The sequence below is a fragment of the Aethalodelphis obliquidens genome, unplaced genomic scaffold (assembly GCF_003676395.1).
Source record: "Aethalodelphis obliquidens isolate GAN/ISIS:26980383/991018 unplaced genomic scaffold, ASM367639v1 scaffold24, whole genome shotgun sequence".
Lineage (NCBI taxonomy): Eukaryota > Metazoa > Chordata > Mammalia > Artiodactyla > Delphinidae > Aethalodelphis > Aethalodelphis obliquidens.
In genome coordinates, this window is record NW_020837968.1 from 21,258,401 (window position 1) to 21,283,692 (window position 25,292).

At 40.1% G+C, this 25,292-nt stretch overlaps 1 protein-coding gene across 1 annotated transcript in view; it reads right to left on the reverse strand.

Moving 5' to 3' along the window:
* KIF26B (kinesin family member 26B) overlaps positions 1–25,292 on the reverse strand; it is a 499,134-nt gene that overhangs the window by 49,640 nt on the left and 424,202 nt on the right. The window contains exon 10 of the mRNA XM_027122401.1: positions 18,640–18,799. Coding sequence (XP_026978202.1) covers positions 18,640–18,799 — 160 coding nt within the window. The remainder of the gene's footprint in view (positions 1–18,639; positions 18,800–25,292) is intronic.

Here is a 25,292-nt window from a genome sequence, read left to right on the forward strand (position 1 = left end):
TTAGGTTGCTTCCATGACTTGGCTATTGTAAATAGTGCTGCAATGAACATTGGGGTGCATGTGTCTTTTTGAATTATGGTTTTCTCTGGGTATATGCCCAGTAGTGGGATTGCTGGGTCATATAGTAATTCTATTTTTAGTTTTTTAAGCAAACTCTATACTGTTCTCCACAGTGGCTGTATCAATTTACATTCTCACCAACAGTGCAAGAGGGTTCCCTTTTCCCCACACCCTATCCAGCATTTGTTATTTGTAGATTTTCTGATGATGCCCATTCTAACTGGTGTGAGGTGACACCTCATTGTAGTTTTGATTTGCATTTCTCTGTTGATTAGTGTTGTTGAGCATTCTTTCATGTGTTTGTTGGCAATCTTTATATCTTCTTTGGAGAAATGTCTATTTAGGTATTCTGCCCATTTTTGGATTGGGTTGTTTCTTTCTTTAATATTGAGCAGCATGAGCTGTTTATATATTTTAGAGATTAATACTTTGATGATTCATTTGCAAATATTTTCTCCCATTCTGAGGGTTGTCTTTTCATCTTGTTTATGGTTTCCTTTGCTGTGCAAAAGCCTTTAAGTTTCATTACATCTCATTTGTTTATTTTTGTTTTTATTTCCATTACTCTAGAAGGTGGATCAAAAAATATCTTGCTGTGATTTATGACAAAGAGTATTCTTCCTATGTTTTCCTCTAAGAGTTTTACAGTGTCCAGTCTTACATTTAGGACTCTAACCCACTCTGAATTTATTTTTGTGTATGGTGTTAGGGAGTGTTCTAATTTTATTCTTTTTCATGTGGCTGTCCAGTTTTCCCAGCACCACTTATTGAAGAGACTGTCCTTTCTCCATTTTATGTCCTTGCCTCCTCTGTCATAGATTAGATGACCATAGGTGCATGGGTTTATCTCTGGGCTTTCTATCCTGTTTCATTGATCTATATTTCTGTTTGTGTGCCAGTACTATATTGTCTTGATTACTGTAGTTTTGCAGTATAGTCTGAAGTCAGTGAATCTCATTCTGCCAGCTCCGTATTTTTCCCTCAAGACTGCTTTGGCTATTTGGGATCTTTTGTGTCTCCATACAAATTTTAAGATTTTTTGTTCTAGTTCTGTAAAATATGCCATTGGTAATTTGATAGGGATTGCATTGAATCTGTAGATTGCTTTGGGTAGTATAGTCATTTTCACAATTTTGATTCTTCCAATCCAAGAACATGGTATATCTCTCCATCTGTTGGTATCATCTTTAATTTCTTTCATCAGTGTCTTATAGTTTTCTGCATAAAGGTCTTTTTTCTCCTTAGGTAGGTTTATTCCTAGGTATTTTATTCTTTTTGTTGCAATGGTAAATAGGAGTGTTTCCTTAATTTCCCTTTCAGATTTTTCATCATTAGTGTATAGGAATGCAAGAGATTTCTGTGCATCAATTTTTATTTTTAATATCCTGGAACTTTACCAAATTCACTGATTAGCTCTAGTAGTTTTCTAGTGGCATCACTAGGATTCTCTATGTATAGTATCATGTCATCTGCAAACAGTGACTCTTTTACTGCTTCTTTTCCAATTTGTATTCCTTTTATTTCTTTTTCTTCTCTGATTGCTGTGGCTAGGACTTCCAAAACTATGTTGAATAATAAGGGCGAGAGTGGGCATTCTTGTCTTCTTCCTGATCTTAGAGGAAATGCCTTCAGTTTTTCACCATTGAGAATGATATTTGCTGTGGGTTTGTTGTATATGGCCTTTATTATGTTAAGTAGGTTCCCTCTATGCCCACTTTCTGGAGAGTTTTTATCATAAATGGGTGTTGAATTTTGTCAAAAGCTTTTTCTGCATCTATTGAGATGATCAAATTGTTTTTCTTCTTCAATTTGTTAATATCGTGTATCACATTGATTTGCGTATATTGAAGAATCCTTGCATTCCTGGGATAAATCCCACTTGACCATGGTGTATGATCCTTTTAATGTATTGTTGGATTCGGTTTGCTAGTATTTTGTTGAGGATTTTTGCATCTATATTAATCAGTGATATTGGTCTGTAATTTTCTTTTGTTGTAGTATCTTTTTCTGGTTTTGGTATCAGGGTGATGGTGGTCTCATAGAATGAGTTTGGGAGTGTTCCTTCCTCTGGAATTTTCTGGAAGACTTTGAGAAGGATGGGTGTTAGCTCTTCTCTAAATGTTTGATAGAATTCACCTGTGAAGCCATCTGGTCCTGGACTTTTGTTTGTTGGAAGATTTTTAATCACAATTTCAATTTCATTACTTGTGATTGGTCTGTTCAGATTTTCTATTTCTTCCTGGTTCAGTCTTGGAAGGTTATATCTTTCTAAGAATTTGTCCATTTCTTCCAGGTTGTCCATTTTATTGGCATAGAGTTGCTTGCAGTAGTCTCTTAGGATGCTTTGTATTTCTGCGGTGTCTGTTGTAACTTTTCCTTTTTCATGTCTAATTTTATTGATTTGAGTCCTCTCCCTCTTTTTCTTGATGAGTCTGGCTAATGGTTTATCAATTTTGTTTATCTTCTCAAAGAACCAGCTTTTAGTTTTATTGATCTTTGTTACTGTTTTGTTTCTATTTCATTGATTTCTGCTCTGATCTTTATGATTTCTTTCCTTCTGCTACCTTTGGGTTTTGTTTGTTCTCCTTTCTCTAGTTCCTTTAGGTGTAACGTTAGATTGTTTAGTTGAGATTTTTCCTGTTTCTTGAGGTAGGCTTGTATAGCTACAAACTTCCCTCTTAGAAGTGCTTTTGTTGCATCCCATAGGTTTTGGATCGTCGTGTTTTCATTGTCATTTGTCTTTAGGTATTTTTTGATTTCCTCTTTGATTTCTTCAGTGATCTCTTGGTTATTTAGTAAAGTATTGTTTAGCCTCCATGTGTTTGTGTTTTTTACATTTTTTCCCTGTAATTGATTTCTAATCTCATAGTGTTGTGGTCATAAAAGATGCTTGATATGATTCCAATTTTCTTAAATTTACTGAGGCTTGATTTGTTACCCAAGATGTGATCTATCCTGGAGAATGTTTTGTGCGCACTTGAGAAGAAAGCGTAATCTGCTGTTTTTGGATGGAATATCCTATAAATATCAATTAAATCTATCTGGTCTATTGTGTCATTTAAAGCTTGTGTTTCCTTATTAATTTTCTGTTTGATGATCTGTCCACTGGTGTAAGTGAGGTGTTAAAGTCCCCCACTATTATTGTGTTACTGTCGATTTCCTCTTTTAGAGCTGTTAGCAGTTGCCTTATGTATTGAGGTGCTCCTATGTTGGGTGTATATATATTTATTATTGTTATATCTTCTTCTTGGATTAAACCCTTGATCATTATGCAGTGCCCTTCCTTGTCTCTTGTAACATTCTTTATTTTAAAGTCTATTTTATCTGATATGAGTATTGCTATTCCAGCTTTCTTTTGATTTCCATTTGCATGGAATATCTTTTTCCATCCCCTCACTTTCAGTCTGTATGTGTCCCTAGGTCTGAAGTGGGTCTCTTGTAGACAGCATATATATGGGTCTTGTTTTTGTATCCATTCAGCAAGCCTGTGTCTTTTGGTTGGAACATTTAATCCATTCATATTTAAGGTAATTATCGATATGTATGTTCCTATTACCATTTTCTTAATTGTTTTGGGTTTGTTTTTGTAGGTCTTTTTCTTCTCTTGTGTTTCCCACTTAGAGAAGTTCCTTTAGCATTTTTTGTAGAGCTGGTTTGGTGGTGCTGAATTCTCTTAGCTTTTGCTTGTCTGTAAAGCTTTTGATTTCTCTGTGAAATCTGAATGAGATCCTTGCTGGGTAGAGTAATGTTGGTTGTAGATTCTTCCCTTTCATCACTTTAAGTATATCATGCCACTCCCTTCTGGCTTGTAGAGCTTCTGCTGAGAAATCAGCTGTTAACCTATGGCAGTTCCCTTGTATGCTATTTGTCGTTTTTCCCTTGCTGCTTTCAATAATCTTTCTTTGTCTTTAATTTTTGCCAATTTGATTACTATGTGTCTTGGCATGTTTCTCCTTGGGTTTATCCTGTATGGGACTCTCTGCACTTCCTGGACTTGGGTGGTTATTTCCTTTCCCATGTTAGTGATGTTTTTGACTATAATCTCTTCAAATATTTTCTCAGGTCCTTTCTCTCTCTCTTCTCCTTCTGGGACCCCTATAATGTGAATGTTGTTGTGTTTAATGTTGTCCCAGAGGTCTCTTAGGCTGTCTTCATTTCTTTCCATTTTGTTTTTTTCTTTATTCTGTTCTGCAGCAGTGAATGCCACCATTCTGTGTTCCAGGTCACTTATCCATTTTTCTGCCTCAGTTATTCTGCTATTGATTCCTTCTAGTGTATTTTTCATTTCAGTTATTGTATTGTTCATGTCTGTTTGTTTGTTCTTTAATTATGCTAGATCTTTGTTAAACATTTCTTACATCTTCTCGATCTTTGCCTCCATTCTTTTTCCGAGGTCCTGGATCATCTTCACTATCATTATTCTGAATTCTTTTTTGGAAGATGGCCTATCTCCATTTAATTTAGTTGTGTTTCTGGGGTTTTATCTTGTTCCTTCATCTGGTACATAGCCCTCTGACTTTTCATCTTATGCATCTTTCTGTGAATGTGGTTTTTGTTCCATAGGCTGCAGGATTGTAGTTCTTCTTGCTTCTGCTGTCTCTAGATACTACCTTTCTAATTTGACTTAAGAGAGCACATTATCTTACCACGGAGCAAGGTGTGAAGGGATAGCCCACAGGGAAGAGCAGTTCTGATGTAGGTATAGAGTAAAATGAGGTCTAGGGCACTGGGGGCTCTTAACAGTGGTACAACCAGGAGGATGGTGGTGGAGTGGCAGGCACTGGGCATTTCCAGAGATCACCAAGGTACAGGGTACCTGTGGAGGGGGTAAGGGAGGTACTCACTGGGAGGAAGAGGCACAGAATTGAGGGGAGAGGTGTTAGTGAGTCACAGGAGTCAAACTTTGCTTGTTTATAATTTTTCCCTTACCAGCTCCACTAACAGTGCTAAATCAAATGTGGCTACAGAGATTTCTGTTATCTGCTACTGCATGCTCCTGGCTGCCGTGACAAAGGAAATTTGGAGTAAACTTCCTTTGGTCAATTTGTAGTACTGACTCCATGGAGTTGTCACAAAGACGAAATGAGTTAAAAAAAAAAATACAAAGAAGTGAGTATAGGCAGTGGCACGTAGTAAGCACTAGATGATGGTTGTGGTAATGATGATGATGGAGAAGGAGGAGGAGGAGGTCAATTTGCTTCACATTTCTGTGTCTCAGGATCTTCATCTGTAAAATGGGAGAAACAATAGCATCTACTTCTAGGGTTGGTGTGAAGATGTAAACAGAATATTTGTATTGTATAGACTGGGCTTGTACCTAGCAAATACTCCAAAATGGTAGCTTTGCTACTCTTATTGCTTTTGCACACTACCCATGGTTCCAAGACCATGTGAAATGGGTCCTTAAATGGGTCTTGAACAGAGGACTTAATGCCAAAGGGCGATTCCAAATCATCCAAAAAGCTTTTAGAGGAATAGTCCCTTGGTCCCTTTCATTTACAAATTATAGGCTCAAATGAATGACTTTGGTGAGCAGAAACCTTTGGCTTTTGGAAAGGTCAAATTGTATGGTTTTTTGAAAGTGGCTATTCTCCTTTTCCGAAGGAAATCATCAAGCAGGGGCCGAGATGGGTTTCATTATTCCAGCAAGTAATCAAGCAGGGAGGTTTGCTTTTTCAGAATTTGATGTCAAGGAGGCCACAGTGGGTAGAGATATGGGTTGTGGATTTGTCCATTTTCCTAGAGTGGGCGGAGGTTAAATTACCCAGAAGTTGGAAGGGCTTGCAGGCACCTCCTGGACTTTACAAAGAAGAGACTACCATCTCCCTTATTGTGAAACATTGATCACAAGAGCTGATGAAGCCCCATCCACACATAGCCTAACTGTCCTTCTTGGCACTAGGGTACAAGGTTTTCTAGATGTAGCTCAAAATTTACATTGTTGTCAAGAGATGTGCTGCCATTCCCAAACCTGGGGACATTAATTAGTCACAACGACAGCCTTTCCTTAGGGTTCTAATGCATTCCTGGAACTTCCCTATACTTAGGTGCAGAGGGCACCAACTTCAAAGCCATGCAAGACATGATTATAATAAAGATGTAGTCTGAGTAAGGAAATCTCTTGGATGAACTCTAAGGCATATTTGCTTCTGCCAAATTCTAGACATTTGGAGGGCTGTAGCAGTAAATAGGAATCTATATTCATATCTAGTATTTATTTTGTTATCGTCAGAGAAGGCATATTCACTGATGACTTACTGGAACTTCTCACCTCTTCCTTGAATGTCTTTATCATGTGCCTTTTAACTGCTTTATTATGCCTTGCATTCTAATTTACGTACTGGTTTCTTCTGTCCAACTCGTCTGTAAGCTTTGTGCATCAGCCCTAATGCTTAGAATAATGCTTTATACATCATAGATGCTTGAGGAATTGTAAAAATAACCTAGTAGAGTGAATATAATTCTGCTCTATATCTGATTCAGAAAGTAGGGCTATAGCTTAAGTGCCTCTCCTTCAGTGCCTGTCCTAAACAGCTGACACTGCAAAAAAGACGCACTTTGTACTAGTTGAGAATGGGGCTCTGATGGCCACAGTGCAAGTCTGGGGGCCCACAGTATCCTCCAGGTAGTGAGGCAGGCCATCAAAAGTTGAAGGCAGATGTCTGACTCATCTCTGTTACTAAGAAGTAGGGTTTGGATCAGGTTAGTTTAATTCAAATTAGTGCAAAAATAATAAGGAACCTGAAGAAAAAGATTTCATCATTATCTTGCTGAGCTCATGTGGTAGGAGAGATATGCATGTAAACAAATAATTAAAATATAACATCAGTGCCTACAGTGAAATACCTACAGAATGCCATAGGGGATTAGAGGAGGGAAACAACTTTTCTGGAGCAAAGAATTGGGAGGGAGGAAAAGAGATCAGAGAAGGCTTCAAAGAGGAGATAATATTTGAGATAAGCCTCAAAGGAGATGCAGGAAGGCATGCCAGAATTTTTAATATTAGAAACTTGATTTATGTAATTTACCGTATTAAAGAATTAAAGGAGGAAAGCCATGTGGTCATCTCATCAGATGCAGACATGGGTTAGATATCCTCCCACCATGAAAAACTCACACATCAATGAAAATTAATAAACTATAGCTACACACATCAATACGGATGCCAAAATGAAATATTAATTGAAAAAAGTAAGTTATAGAAGGGCCAGGGAGAGTATGAGTCGATGTATGAAAAGTTCAAAAACAGACAAAACTAAACAATATAGTTTTTAGGGCTACACATTTAGGTGGTAAAATTGTAAGTCAAGCAGAAGGACTGTAAACACAAAACTTTTTCAGCACAGTGGTCTCCTCTGGGAAAGGTGGAAGGGCAGCACAGTCACAGAAGAGCACACAGGGGCCTTCCAAGGCACTGAAATGTTCTATTTCCTAACCTGGGTGGTGGGCACACAGGTATTTAACTTGTTATTTTATAGACTGGGCAGGTGTGCTTCTACATTTGTATATATGACACAGTCCACAATTAAAACATGTAAGAGAAATAAGCAGAAACTCACTAAGTAGAGAGGGAGATCCAGGCCAGTCCTGAAATATAGCATGTTCTTGGTAACTATTCATTGAATGAATGAATGAATGAATGGACAAGGCCACTGTAAGCAGAAGAAGTAGCATCGACAAAGCATGGGAGTGTGAGAGGGCATGGGGGCTTCAGGAGACTGTACATAGTTTCTAGGATCAGAAAGGTGGGCATGGCCCAAATTATAAACAGCCTCTTAGGCCATAAAAGGGTTTGAACGTGTAGCTGACAAGGAGCCATTGATGGATTTAAAGAAGGGGGTGACATCAGAACTACATTTTAAAGACACATTCTGGCAGCTGTGTGGAGGGTAGATGAAACTAAAGCCTTCTTTGCCTTCACCACGAAGAATCCTCAGAAGGAAAGAGTGGGTATGTCATGTGCCCTAGGGCCTTCCCTGGACTTTGTTCAGGAAACTACATACGAATCCTCTCAATACAAACAACAATTGCAGCTAGTCCTCAGCATAGGATTTCATGCTCGGGGATGCAAGGTTCATGGGAGACATAAAGTAAGTGGTCTGAAGGGAAGAGCTCACACAGTACTTTTAGGACAGATGTATTTAACCCTCAGCAAAATTGGCATGTTGTGGCACAGAACTAGGAAACGCATGCTTATAAACTGTGGGCCCTGACACTACTTCCTTTCATCCAAACCTAGAAACCCCCAACATTTTTACTGATTTTGCTGGTAGGGAGTAGGATAAGAAAGAATGGTCAGGAAAAACAAAAATAAGTAGCAATTGTGGCCATTGCCCCGAAGGAATATCGTAAAGTCTACTACTCTTCAAAGCAGTAACAAATGTACCATAACCATCTCTATTTCTTCAGTTCTCTCTTTATTATATCAAAAATAAAATTCAGCTCTATTTTACTTAAAAAAATTGCTAGGTACATTAGACAATTTGGTACAACTTAACTGCTCCATGAATATAACTATTTGGAAATTGTTCAATTACACATGAAATGAATTATCGCCTCATTTGCATGGGCGAAAAAAAATCTATTAATGCTCAATGAAGCCTGAACCAGTTGTGAAACAGGTGAGAATTTATGGTTGGATACTCTGATTGAAGCTCTATTAATGTTCAAGACAGTTTTTAAATGAGTTAAGCCCCAACTCATTTGTGCGCTCTATCCCTTCCAATGGCTAACTGTGCCTAAATCACGCTACCCTTGACTAATCGCGGAGCCCTGTGCGCACCCGAGGGCATCTTGGGCTCTATGTGCATTGGCCCCGAACTAAATTAAAGCCCTCCCACTTTGGCTGTTTTCTCCTGGTAGCAACATGACTTGTGATATGATGATTAGTTATCATTAAAGGTAACAATTAGCTATAGATTCGGAGTCTTGCATTTGGCCCGGCAGTTTATCATGATTTGTATCAGGCAATGTCTACATCATTCTAGGGAACGACAGAACAGCTGTGAAATGGCTCAAGCATTTAAGGATGGACGGTGGGAAACTTTGGCAAACAGAGGAGTGAGAATGGAGAAAGAGTGGGAGTCAGTGAGGAGAGCTTCAGGACCACCACCTCTGCCCAGACAGCCTTTTTTTTTTAAGATTTTTTTTTTTTGATATGGACCATTTTTAAAGTCTTTATTGAATTTGTTACAATATTGCTTCTGTTTTATGTTTTTGTTTTTTTGGCCACAAGGCATGGGGGATCTTAGCTCCCCAACCAGGAATCGAACCTGCACCCCCCGCATCAGAAGGCAAAGTCTTAACCACTGGCCAGCCAGGGAAGTCCCCCCAGACAGCCTTTACTACAGTATTTCTGATTCCCTCAGCCTTGCTTGGGTTCCCCTTTCCACGGTGAGGGTTAAACACCGGTGTTGCATATTACCAGGTGTGGGACCTGGCTGTTTATGTCTCTATCTCCCCTACACTGTAAATTGTCCAAGAGTGGAGATCATCTATGTTTCTCCGTTATATTTCCAGTGTCTTGTGTATTGTAGGGGTCTAATAAGTATTTTTTAATTAATAGATAATGAATGACTAAATGGATCAAAGAACTTACAGATATTCTACTACGTATTTCTCAGAGTATTTCCTGTATATGTTTGGTAGCCTCCATCAGACTTGTAACAAAATTAGGTGCGTAAACTCCTCACTCAGCTGGCTCCTTTGGGCCAAAATTCACCTTGCTGATCAGAATATCACTGTGCTTCATGAATAATAAACTTTATGTATCACTTGGGATCTAAAGTGTAAGGTAAAATTTGTATCATCAAGGTCAGCCTTAAAAATCTCTTTGGAAGCAAAACGCTTCTCTCAGGAAATCTAACACGGTCAGGGTTGGAACACATCACTGTCTCTGGCTGAGCACCAGAAAGGCGTGGCTTGTATTCAAAGGCCATGTTATATGAAACATTTGTATCTTTAAACATTTGAATGGCAGCGGTCAGTGGGCCAGACAGATGCAACTGGGGGTAGAGCACCCTCTCCTCACCCACAACCTCCACCCACTCTCAGGTCTGACGGCCTCACTGAGGGAGGTGGCGGGTGGAGTCCTTCACTTCCTAAGGAACCTGTTGCTTCTCTCCTTGTGCCGAGTACTTAGGGTTACGTTCTCTTAAATTAGATGTCTGTATCTGGCAGTGACCCTGTACATTAGGCACACAAACTCGTTGAAAAATGCATGAAGCTTCTGTTTCAACAAAAGGTAATTATAATCCATTTGGCCAAAAGCAACACATATGTTTAAAATCAAGATAAGAAGATATGATAGTGCCAGATCAGTCTGGGTTATAATGTTTTGAAATATTTTAAAACAGTCATATTTTTGCCTTTGAAGCCTGTTTCTTTAAAGGGCTATCGCAGACATTGTCTCAATGGTACCTACCACGTTTCTGAGGTAAAGAAGATGGTTATTCTGATTTAGCTGGTGGAGAATGAAAAGCGCAGGAAGAGTGAGCGTTCGGAGGTGGGCAGTGGTCCTGGCACGAGGACCCATGCCTCCCTGGTGTCAGCTCAGTGTCACCTCCCGGGCCCGTGTCACAATTCATCTCTTTCGGAAACCACAGATTTTTGACTTCACATACTTCTCTGGGAGCCCAGCCTGAAGAAACTTCACAAATTCCAGTTGATAGATTGACTATCTCATCTGCCGATTGTGGAAATGCCCAAAGCTTCTATCATTAGACAGGTGTTGGAGGAAGCTCATTATCTCATGCCCTGACACCCTTGCTGTCATCCTCACCTCTTGACTCTCCCTTCCTTACCTTTCCTGCTCAGCAGAACTTCAAGACCCAGACTGGGTGATAACCTCTCCTATTCTGACAGGAATCTATTCACTCAGGAATGCTTCAACGCACCTACAGAAGCTGCCACCAAGGGGGAAGTGGGCTGGAAACTGTCTTATCGGGAGGCTGTGCCCATGTGCAGCCTCCAGCGTGGGAGATGGTCACACTTCTTGTGCTGGAGGCCAGGCAGGAGGGCTGTCTGGGGGTCTTGTATCCTAAGAGAGCATCAGAGCCTCCTGCAGCTTTGCCCATGAATGGGGTACATGAAATGGCTACATGAACTTTCAGGCTCTTACATGAGAAAGATGACAGAAATTAAGAGAGAGAAGAAGACTTGTGAAATAGCTGAGATTTGCTGAGATTGTCTGCTGGAGGTGCCCAGAATATGGGATTGGGACTGTTGGGTTCCTCTGATTCAGCCCTGCCGAGTGGCTTAGGTTCTGGAAGGGAGAGTTCTTTCCCGTCCTCATCTTCCGTATTTCACTTTCCTCACTGTCACAAGTATCTGGCAGTCAGTCCAGCTTCACCGTCACAGAAAAGGTGAGGCCAGGAGATGACCCTGAATGGACAGCTGGTCACAGGTGGTCCCACGCCTGGGACTCACGCTTTCACTTAAAACCTACTGTACATATTTAAGCTTTGCAGATACATTAGATCCATTGTCTGGCCTCATTTGTTATTTCAACAGATATTGATTGAGCACCACAGCCTTCCAGATACTGTGCTAGGAAGTGGTGATATACCAGGAGACAGTGGAGTAGCCCTGTTGCCTACCAGCCACGTAGACATGTACAAGTCACTTCCTCCTCTTGTTGCAATTTCTCCATCTGTAGTACGAGTACGACCAAAGCAGTATCTATGCCATGAGGCTCTCGGCAGAATTAAACACCCAGGAAGCATTTAGAGCAGCTCCGGATGCACAGTAAGGAAACGATGACACGAGCTGTTGTCACCACGCTCACACCGTGGAAGAGCCCTCACCCAGAGCTCACGTATGCACACGCCAACCACCTGGATCCGAGCTGGAAACCCAGAAAACAAGTAACGGAAACGAGTTTTTCCTTCTCACTATGACCCAGCAAGTCCATAAATCAGGAATCTCTAACCCCTTGGAAAAAAGGAGAACAAAGTTCCCATCCTTCTTTCTGCCCCCTCCCGCTTTTTTAAAAATTTTATATTCATTTTTGGCTGTGTTGGGTCTTCATTTCCGCGCGAGGGCTTTCTCTAGTTACGGCGAACGGGGGCCACTCTTCATCGCGGTGCGCGGGCCTCTCACTATCACGGCCTCTCCCGTTGCGGAGCACAGGCTCCACGCACGCAGGCTCAGTAGTTGTGGCTCGCGGGCCTAGTTGCTTCGCAGCATGTGGGATCCTCCCGGACCAGGGCATGAACCCGTGTCCCCTGCATTGGCAGGCGGACTCTCAACCACTGCACCACCAGGGAAGCCCTCTGCCCTTTTATTTACTTCTTCTCACAGGAGGAAAAAGGTCTGACTGGTGGCACTGGTAAACATGGCCATGGGCACGTACAGCCCAATGCTGTCTGTCTCTCTGTCCCCCTGTAGGTCACACACACCCCTCCTCTTGAGCCATGTGGCTCTATGGGTAAGGGATTGCTCTGCTGATCCAATTCTGCCCATTCCTGAGTCCTGGGGTCTATGCTTGTGGGGGGATAGGAGGAGACCTCCTTCCACTCTGCTAGGATTCAGCAGATGGAGAATTTTAATTCCCAACCATACCCTTGTATCTATTTGCCAACTGGTTCGGAATCTGGAGAGAAGAGAGTCTGATTAGGACTCTCAGAAATTGAACATAAAGGAAGAAAACCTCTTGAAAAGCCAAAAGGGAAATGAAGAAACCTCCTGATTTCTGCTCAGTCCTAAAACCATAAGCTCATTATCCAAGAGGGACTAGCCGTGGTAGACAAAGAAAAATATATGCCACGGCTTTGCTGCCAGGGATCATGACTGAGTTGGGGGCCTAACAATCTGCTCTGTGAGGGGGCACAAAGGGGTCCTCCTGGGAACAAAAAGGACGATGCGTACAGTGTATGTGTCAAACCAGTGGTGGAAGGACCGCTGCTTGAACCCAGGGCTTGTGATCCCAGCCGATCCCCAGACAGCCTCATTTCTCCCTGAGTGACCTGCATGCTTCTGTGATACACCTGGCAGAGTTCATTTACTGGTAGTTGATGCCTCAACTCTTACGAAAATAGTATCAATCTCTGAAAATTTTCATAATTATATGTGAAGACACCACTGGCCAGGGAAGCAAACAGAGGTAGGAGGGAAGCATGAAAGGAAAGAGATGCTAAAATCTCATACAAAAGAGACTTATGTGCTGGTGATTTTCTGAACTTACTTTCTCTGCATCCTAACAGTCATTAAAATGCATAAAAATGTATATTTCTGAAGCAGCAACACTAAGAATTATCATTGCTGCAGTTGCTTGGCAACCTGAGACTTTGGTTATTTTATTTCTAAATAGGGAATGCTATAAACTGGTATCTGGAGTTTGTGCAAATAGTTCTAAATTGATGTTCTCCCTGTAAATCAGGAGGAGATAATACAGCATTAATGTACATTTACAGGTTGCTAAACATGCATATGTATGTGTCTCATATCACACACACACACACAAGAAGATTCTTACACAGAGCTTCTCTCCATTACATGCTATCTTAAATAAATCTGCAGAATTGATATTCCTTTGCATTTTTCCTGGAAAATATCTTTTTAATTTCATTTTGTAAATAATATGCATTTGAGTCACGAGGGACAAACCTTTTGTCTCCTGTGTGAGTCAGGGGAACTGAGTATTATAGCTCATATCGGTCATGAGTTCCTTTCTCTAGCTTCCCAGACACTGAGTGGGTTTCCAGTTCTGAGAAAGCAGAGACAAACCCGGTATCTAAATGGCTACTGGGGGGAAATATTTCTCAAAGCAAGGCATGGGAACGTCCACATTCTTCAGAGATGCAAGTCCTGTGAAGGCCTTATGACATCTTAGGCCTGCAGGTTCCAGCATGGATGAGAAGAGGTGTTAACATTTTGAAAAAGTCGCCTCTATTTACAAACTGTCATTTCTCCGTAAGTCACCAACTTGAATTTGAGTCTCTAGTGATGCTTGCTGGTTTGAATGAAATGCTGTGCTCTGATGCTGCTTTTCTCTTAAACGTGACCTTAGTGCCTGACTCCTCACTAGGGCCTTAGGAGGAAAAGTGCCTCCGTTCCAGACCCTGATGACAGGCATCCTTATCACTTTTGTACAACAACCGCTTCTAAAGTGGCCCCTGCAGTGGTGTTGGCCTGCAGACTGAAGCTCGTGACAGCAAACTGCCTCAGTCTCCACCTGCTTCTCCAGAGAGAACAAGGGCATGAGGAAGTCATCTGCCTGAGCCCCAGAGTATGTCAGTGACAGATTCCAAAACACAAGGATTTCGTCTTGGTCTGAACCACACAGACCAAAACCCTAAAAGAGAGGCATCGAGCACCAATTGGATCATGGGATTGTTCATGCAGAACCATGCTTCAAGCTACTTGGGGATAGCATCTCAGACAGACACAACCCGAGAGGGTCACAGAATGACGTTCCATGACCTCTTGTTCAACGGAAGCCGGGACATGATAACATATCTGTTGTTTAGAAGCAGAGGACAGCATCTTGTTGGCAAATAATCAAATAGACCGTTTGACCTATTAAAGTCATTATTTATCCAAATGGAATAACAGTTACAAACGAAGAAAAAATGTTTCAGGCTTAAAGTAAGTGTGAAGGGTGTGCTTCGCCTTACCAGACATCTAAAAGGGACGAAAAATTCTATTCCGAGAGAACTTGGGGGTCGTTAGAATTTCCAAGTCTCTGGAAAGACTGTAGTCCTGCAGATCAGCTGGGATCTAACAGCACTTTAGCCAAAGCTAAGGGCACACTGCCAGATTCCTGTGGTGGCCCTTCTGGGCACCAGTTCTAGCAGTGTGTGCCTGCAACGCTTGTTTTTGGCATGGGAATTCATTTCGACGTCTCTGCCTAATTTTTCTCATCTATCGAAGGGAAGGCTCCTACAACCTTAGTGCCCAAGAAGTGTCGAGGAATAGCAAATGGCTGAGCGACGGAAGGAAATTGGCAAATGCACTGTCAACATGCTTAGGACTATGACAGCTTCCCCTAGACAAGAGGTTCCCCAAAGTTAGGGAGTTTTGTGCAGCCTGTCCGTGCAGAACTGACTAGGAGGCTGGAGCCCTTGGTGGTCTCCCTGCTGTCCCTGAATGCTTTTCTGAATGGTGTCACCATTTGGGATTGATTTATAGCACTTGGATTGGTCGGTGAGCCTGTGCTATGTCGTGGCTGAGGCTGGGAACCTGTTCTGCACTTGCATGTGTCATATCTAAAGGCAATATCATTTGCAAAGTCAAAACCACTGAGAGCACACCTAAGAGTGCCCGTGGGAGCACCTGTGATGGGTAATGAATACAAACTCGCTTTCAGGCTTGCTCACATGACAGAGTCTGGAACGATGATGAAGAGAAACGAGGACAGGCTACATCCCCTCTGTGCACATTCCAGTTAATTTCCCAGAAGCAAACACAAATGATGCAGGTTCCAAGCACAGAAGTGTCCAGGGTGACAAACGTGAGTGGGTTTTTGTGTTTTGGAAGAGTGGGGGAAGGTAGCGAACGGAGTTTGGTTTTCCGTTTTTTCCTGTAAGTGAACAGGAATAAGAGGAAACTGCAAGGGCAGAAAAGCTTCCCTGTCTTAGGAACCTACTGCAAAGACAAGGTTTAACATGGGAAAGGTGTTTAGTACGCTAACAAATGCCATGTGATGTGGCTTTGGAGCGCCGACTGAACTGATAAAAGAAATCTGGGCCAGCCTGCTGTGCTGAAGACCTCATGCTGTGCAGAGCAAAGGCAGCTAATATATTACAGAGCTTGATGAGGTTGGGGGGAGTGGATTGGCAACAAACTGCCAAGGTCTCTGAGGCTGTGAAAAGTGATGCGGTTTGATCCTGCCACCAGCTGGCTGGGTGATCTGAGTTAATCTTTGCCTTATCTTCCTGTGCCTCGAAAGAGGATAGTTTCTAGTTGATTAATCACTTTGCAAATGTATTTGCAGAACCAAATATTGAATATATGCTGTGGCTGAGAATCTGAAACGATATTACAGCAAGGGTCTTTGAAAGCTTACACACAATGATGGGCATTAAGGACGGAGGGCTGATAGAACTGGCTGTACAAGTGCACTGTCAACAAATGTTTCGGGGAGGACAGAGCTGGCCGCATGGCCAGGCCACCATGTTTCCTGGCATCAAGCAACTCTGCAAGATCCCTAGGAGGATCCTGATGGTGGGGGACAATTCTATGCCTGTGTCTTACATAGACACCACATTTATGTGAAGTCTGTGCCAACTTCAGACATAGAAACTCTTTAATCACCACTCCCTCGGAGCCAGAAGGGAAGGAAGGGAACTGAAGCAGACAGATGTCTGCAGAGAATGGTGAGTGGAGTTTTCACACTTTGTCAGCCCTCCCAAGTGGGCAGGTAGCTGGTCGTTGTGGCTAGCTGATGTTAGATATGTTTAATTTAACAAGAGACCTTGAACTACTAATAAAAACAATTCTTAATGTTTCCCTTTAGGTTTATAATAAAACCCAACTGGAACCGAAAGGAAGTTACTTTATCTAAAGTAAAAGTAATTTCATATGCTTGCATTCATCCATCCCTCCTACCATCAATTCAACTCTTGAAATCATAAAAGTATGTCACTTTACAGAAATAATGTAAGTAAAATACATAATCAGTGACCTTATAAGGTGGTATTTTGAACTCTGTCTATGCCATGATCTATTAAGTTATTACATTAATAGACATGCTTCCCTTTTTATGGACAGGGAACCCAATGAGGCCTGATAATTCTTTCCTTTCTAACATCGCCAACCTTGACAGTACCTCTGCAGACCTTTTTTTTCTCCCCTCCCTCTCTTCTCTCTTTCCTTTCCTTTCTTTCTTTTCTTTCTTCTTTCTTTCTTCCTTCCTTCCTTTTTTTCTTTTTTCCTTTCCTCTTTCTTTCTTTTCCTCCCTCCCTCCCTCCCTCTCTCTCTTTCCTTTCTTTCTTTCTTTCCTTCTTTTCTTTCTTTACTTCTTCTCTTTCTTTCTTTCTTTCTTTCCTCCCTCCCTCTCTCTCTCTTTCCTTTCTTTCTTTCCTTCTTTTCTTTCTTTCTTTCTTTCTTTCTTTCCTCTTTCTTTCTTTTCCTCCCTCCTGCTTTCCCTCCCTCCCTCCCTTCCTTCCTTCCTTCCTTCCTCTCTTTCTCTCTTTCCTTGTAATCACAAGTTGACTTTATTCAACTGCAGAAATGATACTGAATGAAACTATATAAATCTTCTACTTGAATTTTTTCTCAGAGAAAAGAATCCTCACAAGGGGTAGAAAAGCCATTTCTGGGTTTATCCCAGGATTCCAAATTTCAAGAATTGAGACAGACAAGATTATAATCTCTATTTAAGCTCCTAAAGTAGTCTAGTAATGGGCTTCCTGGTGGAGAATAAAGGCACAGTGTTGGCATCAGCTTAGGGCAGAGGGGAAGGAGAGCTCAAGGACTTGTCCTGAACCTCAGCTATTGTAGAACAAACTGCCCGACTTACCTTTTCCGTCCTACACAACAGTAATTTATATTTTGTAGGATCCTACAGATTAAACAAAAATGATTATACGTACTGTATATTTGCTTAATCCTCAAGGCAACTCTGTAAGGTAGGTGTTATTTCCATTTAAATGGGTGAGGATAGGCTCAACCACATTATCGGTTATTGACTAGAGTGTTACACATTTCACAAAAAACTTTCATACACATATCACTCTGAGCCTTTTATCCTTGAGATATAGATAAGATATACAGCTATAACCCTCAGTTTATGAGATGTGAAGGAAGGTTCAGCTAGTGGAAGGTGCAGCTGGACATTGGCAGGGCCTGAAAAAACAGGAGAGTACCCATCATCCCATCATCACATTGTCCAATGACAAAGATGAGTTGGGGTGATGGTGGTGAGGGGTGGCTCCAGGGCTGGGTTATTCATGAGCACAGATGATATGGCAAGTCTCTGGCTATTCCAGACATAGTTCTAATTTCATCTTCGTGGAGCAGCAACAGAAAGAGGAAAAGGATCTTGGAAGTGAAATAAACATCTGCATAGGATGGTGGGTGGTAATTCCCCAAGCTTTTTAAATTCTCCTAAATAGGACTACCAGATAAAATACAGGATGCCCACCCACATAGCTGATGCAATACTGGGGGGATGCTTATACTAAAAAATACTTGTTGTTTATCTGAAATTCAAATGTAACTGTGTATCCCATATTTTTATTGGTTAAATATGGCAGCCCTATTCCTAAGGGAAGGGTAATTCAATCTTATGCCCCTTGCTCTCAACACTATAAAGCATCTGTACAATGGTGACAATAATCTACCAATGGCAATTGTGATTGGAGACCTCAACTGAGATAACTTCTTCTTATTTCTGACTTGAGCAGCCTAATGTTAGCGTTGGGGTAAATTTAAATATTTCTGTAGCTTTTGAATTTGGAAGATCATGCATTACACAATTGTTAGTGAAGTCTGGTTTCTGGCACTGAACTAACCATGTGGTCCATACTGTACCTCTGTAGTACAACTCTCCCCAGATGACACTGGACAGAGAATCCCACACACAGCCCTCGCACCATGCTTTCCTCATCCCATTCTTTGAGTAGAAGAGTCACTTACTTGTATGGGATGTGTTTGCTGCCATTGACGAGAGCCAGGATGACATTGCCCAGAGCAGACAGTGAGAGGCACAGTCCTGAGCCTCCTTCCCGATTTTTGCTAAGAGCTTTCACACAGCTGCCAAGATCAATGAGGTGCAGGCGGCTGCGGCCTCCAGACACTGTCACAGGAGAGAAGACAAGAGAAGAAAGAAGTGGTTAAGTTCTGGCAAACACTCATCTGTCCTTCGTATAGCTCCTCGGGAAATCTAATGGGACAAAAGAGGAAATAAAAGGTTGAAGTTCATGGCCTAGTAGGAAACCCCTGCAAAATTATGCAGGGGTAACAAATAGCACGGTCCTCTTAAATTCTGTCCACCACACATCCCTGATCTTCTAAAACCTACTGATATTCCTACTATAAATAAATGAATAATTCATGTAGGCTGAATTAGATGAAATTTCACAGAGAAGGTAAATGTCTACCTTTACCTTCATCTTCTTTGTGTAGCAGGATTCTGAAACGGACGATGTTAAAACATAAATAGCCCATAAGTGATTATCCGCTTTGAAGGACTGTCATAGAGACCGTGACCTACAGCTCAGCCAGGAATCAGGTTGATAACCCAAAGTAAAACCAGGAAGAATGAACAACCAGGTGCAGAGTCAGGGAACACCCAGGTATTTGCTGAGTACCTGCCAAGTGCCAGGTGCTGCACAAACATCAGTCTCATTCAGTTCCCCTGGGAAAATCACAAACCTGCTCATGAGAACTTCCACTTCTGGCCTAGAGGAAGTAACAGGGACCAGATCTTTCCGCTTACCGGAAACAACCAAAAACTGAACAAAATGTGTAAAACAACCGTTTGCAAGACACTAGACATCAAACAGCAAAAGACAGTGATCCTGGAGAGGTGGAAAGTCAGGGAGGTGAGCACTAGCCGTTTCCCAGCTTACTGCACTGACAGAGTTTTCGGGCCATGGCTCAGAGAGAGGGAACTCAGGTGGAGCCTGGCAGACTCTCTGAACTGAGGAGCTAGAGCTGAGAGTCCAGGGAGGCCAAGGTAGCAACATTTCCAGGACAGAGTGCTGGAGAGGAGAGAACTCTGGAGATCTGTAGGTCTTCTCAAGTATTCAACCTAGTACTGATCAGCACAGAGTGATGAAACTACCCATGGCTGGGGAACTAACCACTGGAAAAGATTAGAAGTAATAGTGCACAGGACTCACACAAGGCCAGGAATAGTGCTTGTTCCCAACAGCCAGACTAGAAAACCTCAAGATTCACAGGGCACTGGGTAGGGGACCCGCAAGGGTCTGGCTTCAGTAGTCAGGAACACTTAGCCCTAGACTGAGAACTGACTGGGTTCCACCTTAACAAATCTTAAAAGTAAGGCCATAAAGGATCAAACTGTTTCTAAACAACTGCATCCCCAAACAAAGATTAAAAACATTAAAAAAATAAAGAAATGTCCAGCACCCAATCAAAAATAACCAATCAAAAAGAAGCAAGAAAATGAGACCTAGAATGAAGAGATAATTGAAACCAACCCAGAACTGACATAGATATTAGAATCAACAGAGAAGGACATTAAAACAGTTAGGATGGTATTTCAAATATTAAAAACGTTAAATAGGGACATGGAATGTATTAAAAAGATACAAATTGAATCTTTAGAGATAAAAACTACATTGTATGAGATGAAAAATACACTGGTTGGGATTGACAGCATATTAGACATTGCAAAAAGAAAGACTGGTCAATTTGACAATATAGCAATAAAAACGATCCAAGATGAAGTACAGAGATAAAATTTTAAAACAAACAACCAGAAACCGATTAAAAAAAAGAGCTATAGGACTACTTCAAGTGTCTTAATATGTGTGCAATTGAAGTCCCTGAAGGGAAAGACACAGAGGGTGGTGCAGATAAAATATTTAAAGAAACAGTGGTCAATACTTTCCCAAATTTAATGAAAACTATAAACCCATAGATCCAAGAAGCTCAATGATCCCCTGGCACAAGAAACATGAAGAAAACTACACTAAAGCATATAATCATCAAATGGGTTAAAACTAGTGGTGATGGAAAAAATCTTGAAAATAACCAGAGGAAAAAAATTATGTTACATGTAAAGGAACAAAGATAAGATGACGGCAGATTTCTTGGAAATAATACAAGTGAGAAGACAATGGAGCAACATTTTTAAAGTACTGAAAACTGTCAACCTAGAGTTGTACACCCAACCAGAATATCATTCTCAGATAAAAGGGAAATAAAGACTTTTTCAGACTTAAAAAAGCTGAAAGAATTCATCACAAAGGATATACACAAAAGAATGAAGAGCTTTGGAAATGACAACTATGTGAATAAATACATGCTATCCTCCTCTTATTTAAATCTCCTTAAAAGCTAATTGACTGTTAAAGCAAAAATAACAACAATGTAACATGTGGGCTATAACATACGCAAAATTAAAATGTTTGACAACAATAACACAAAGGTTAGGAGTGGAGAAATGAAAGTACTCTATTGTAAGGTTCTTATTCTAGACATGAAGTGGTATAATATCGCTTAAAAGTAGACTGTGATAACTTAAAGATGTATACAATAAATCCTACAGCAATCACTAAATAATAAAGAGTTACAACTAAAAAGCCAACAAAGGATATAAAGTGAATCATTTACAGTGTTCAATAAATTCAAAAGAAAGCAAATAAAATAAAAAGGAGAACAAAGAACAGATGGGTTGAATAGAAAACATACAGAAAAATAATACTTTGGAACACACCATATGAAGAATCCCATTAAATGTAAGCTGTCTGAATACCCTTATTAGAAAGTAGATATTGTCAGATTTGATAAAAAAGCAAGACTCTACTATATGTTACCTATGAGAAGTGCACTTCAAATATACAGAAACAATAGGTTGAAAATGTAAGTATGGAAAAGGCTATACCATGCAAACAGTAGCCATAAGAAAGCTGGGGGCGGCTATATCAATATCAAACAAAAGAGACTTAGGACAAAAATATTACTAGAGGGAAAGCGAGCCATTTTATAATGATAAAGGGCACAATTCATCAAGAGGTCATAACAATACAAGTGTTTATGTATCTAATAACAGAAGTTCAAGAACGTGAAGTAAAATCTGATAGAATTGCAAGAATAAACACGCAAGTCCAGAATTATAGTTGGAGATTTCAAATACCCCTTTCTCAATAATTGATATAATAAGCAGACAGAAAACCAGTAAGGATATAGAAGATCTGAACAACTATCAACCAATTCATTCTACTTGACTCAACCCAACAACAGCAGAATACACATTCTTTTGAATTGCACACAGAACATTTAACAGGATAGACCATATTCTGGTACATAAAATAAGTCTAAATAAATTTCAAAGGATTCACGTCATTCATACTATGTTTTCTGACACGCTAGAGTTAAATTAGAAGTCAATCCAGGAAGATACCTGGAAAATCCCTAAATATTTTGAAACTCAACAGCTCAAAATAACTTAGGGTCAAAGAAGAAACCAAAAAGCAAATTAGAAAGTGTTTTTAAGTGAATGAAAATGAAAACACAACATATCCAAATTAGTAAGATGCCTTTAAAGAAGTACTTAGGAGGGAATTTATACCATTAAATGCCTATATCAGAAAACAAGAGGTCTCAAATCAATTATCTCAGCTTCCATTTCAGTAAATTAGAAAAAGATGAGCAAATTAAAGACTAAATAGCAGAAAGGAAATAATTAATATAAAAGCAGAAATCAATGACATAAAAAATTAAAAAACCAATAGGGAAAACCAATGACATCCAAAGCTGGTTCTTCAAGATCAATAAAATTGATAAATCCCTAGCATGACTGATCAGCAAAGAAAGAGAGAAGACACAAATCACCAATGTCAAGAACAAAAGAGGTGGCCTCACTACAGTTTCTACAAATATAAAAAGGGCAATAAAGAAACATTACACCAGTAAATTAGACAACTTGGAAGAATGAACAAATTTCTTGAAAGATACAAAGTACCAAAGCTCATTCAAGAAATAATAGATAATGTGAATAGCTCTACATCCATTAAAGAAAGAGAATCTGTAGTTAACAACTTTTCCACAGGGAAAGCAGTGCCTTTAACTGCACCGGAGAATTCTATCACACATTCAAGGAGGAAATAACATCAATTCTACACAAATTCTTCCTGAAAATTAAATAGGAGAGACAACTTCCCAATTAATTCTATGAGGCCAGGATTACACTGATACCCAAAACAGACAAAGATATTACGAGAAAAAAAGTTGAAGACCAATATCCCTCATGAACAATGATGCAAAATTTCTAAACAAAATATTAGTGAACCATACTATAAAACTGTATCTAGGAACATATTAAAAGCATTTTATACCATGAGTAAGTGGGACTAATCCGAGGAATACAAGGTTGGTTAACAAAAAATTGATCTATCATTATAATTTTAACAGATATTACCATATTAACAAACCAAAAAGAAAAATGATTCTCTCAGTAGATGCAGTCAAAGCATTTAACAAACTCCAGCATCCACTACTGATAAAAATGCTCAGCAAAATATAAATTGAAGGTGATATCCTCAGTTTGATAAAAAGTGTCTAGGAAAAACCTACAGCTAATGGCATTCTTAATGGTAGAAAACTAAATGCCTCCCAAGATCAGGAACAAGACAAGGATGTTCACTCTGACCATTTCAATTCAACATTGTACTGGAGGTTCTAGCCAGTTCAATAGGCAAGAAAAAGAAATAAAAGGTATCCAGACTGGAAAGAAATAAGTCAAACTGTCTTAATTGGCAGATTACATGATTATCTATGTAGAAAATCTAATGGAATCCACAAAAAAGCGACTAGAACTAATAATTGAGTTTAGCAAGGTTGCAGGATACTAGATTAACAGACAGAGATCAACTGTATTTCTAAATACAACTTCTAAATACAATTTCCAGTAACAAACAACTGGAAATTGAAATTTAAAAATATCTTTTACAATAACATCAAAAATATTAAATACTTAAGGATAAATCTGACAAAAGATACATATGCTGAAAACTACAAAACACACCTGAGAAAAACTAATAAAGACCTGAAAAAATAGAGAGATAAACTGTGTTCATAGGTCGGAAGACTCAATATTAAGATGTTAATTCTCTCCAAAGTGATCTATAGATTCAACGAAAACCCAATGAAAAATCCCAGCAGGCTTTTGTGGTAGAAAGTGATTCAACAAAATCAATTCAGAAGCTGACTCTAAAATTTATATGCAAATGCACAGGAGCTAGAATAGCCAAAAAACAATTTTATAAACTAAGCACCAAGTTGGAAGGCTAACAGTATCTTTCTTTTTTTTGCCGTACGCGGGCCTCTCACTCTTGTGGCCTCTCCCGTTGCGGAGCACAGACTCCGGACGCACAGGCTCAGCGGCCATGGCTCACGGGCCCAGCCGTTCTGTGGCATGTGGGATCTTCCCAGACCGGGGCACGAACCCATGTCCCCTGCATCGGCAGGCGGACTCTCAACCACTGCGCCACCAGGGAAGCCCTCTTTCTTTTTTTTAAACATCTTTATTGGAGTATAATTGCTTTACAATGTTCTGTTAGTTTTTGCTGTATAATAAAGTGAATCAGCTATATGTATACATATATACCCATATCCCCTCCCTCTTGCATCTCCCTCCCACCCTCCCTATGCCACCCCTCTAGGTGGTCACAAAGCACCAAGCAGACTTCCCTGTGTGATGCAGCTGCTTCCCACTAGCTATCTATTTTACATTTGGTAGTGTATATATGTCAGTGCTACTCTCTCACTTCATCCCAGCTTACCCTTCCCCCTCCCTGTGTCCTCAAGTCCATCCTTTACGTCTGTGTCTTTATTCCTGTCCTGCCCCTAGGTTCATCAGAACCATTTTGTTTTTTTAGATTCCATATATATGTATTTGTTTTTCTCTTTCTGACTTACTTCACTCTGTATGACAGACTCTGGGTCCATCCACCTCACTACAAATAACTCAGTTTCGTTTCTTTTTATGGCTGAGTAATATTCCATTGTATATATGCGCTACATCTTCTTTACCCATTTATCTGTCGATGGACTCTTAGGCTGCTTCCATGTCCTGGCTATTGTAAATAGTGCTGCAGCGAACATTGTGGTACATGACTGTTTTTGAATTACGGTTTTCTCATACTGTTATGGCTAACAGTATCTTAAGACTTATTATAAATCCACCATAATCAAGACAGTGTGGTATTGGTGTAAAGATTAAAAAAATAGATCAATGGAGTAGAATAGAGAGTCCAGAAATAAGCCTGCATAAATATGGACAATTTTTGACAAAGTTGAGAAGGTAATTTAGTATAGATAGGATAGTTTCTACAGCAAATGATATATCCATATAAAAAACTTTAATGCATAAAAATATATACAAATTAACTAAAAATGGATCAAAGACCTAAATGTAAAATATAAAATTATAAAACTTCAAGAAGAAAGCATAATATGACACATTTTTGATCTTGGGTTAGGCATACATTTCTTAGATATGATACTAAAAACATGATTCATAAAAGACACAGAGATAAACTGAACTTCATTAACCTTGAATATTCATAGTTTTCAAAATACACTGTTAAGAGAGTAAA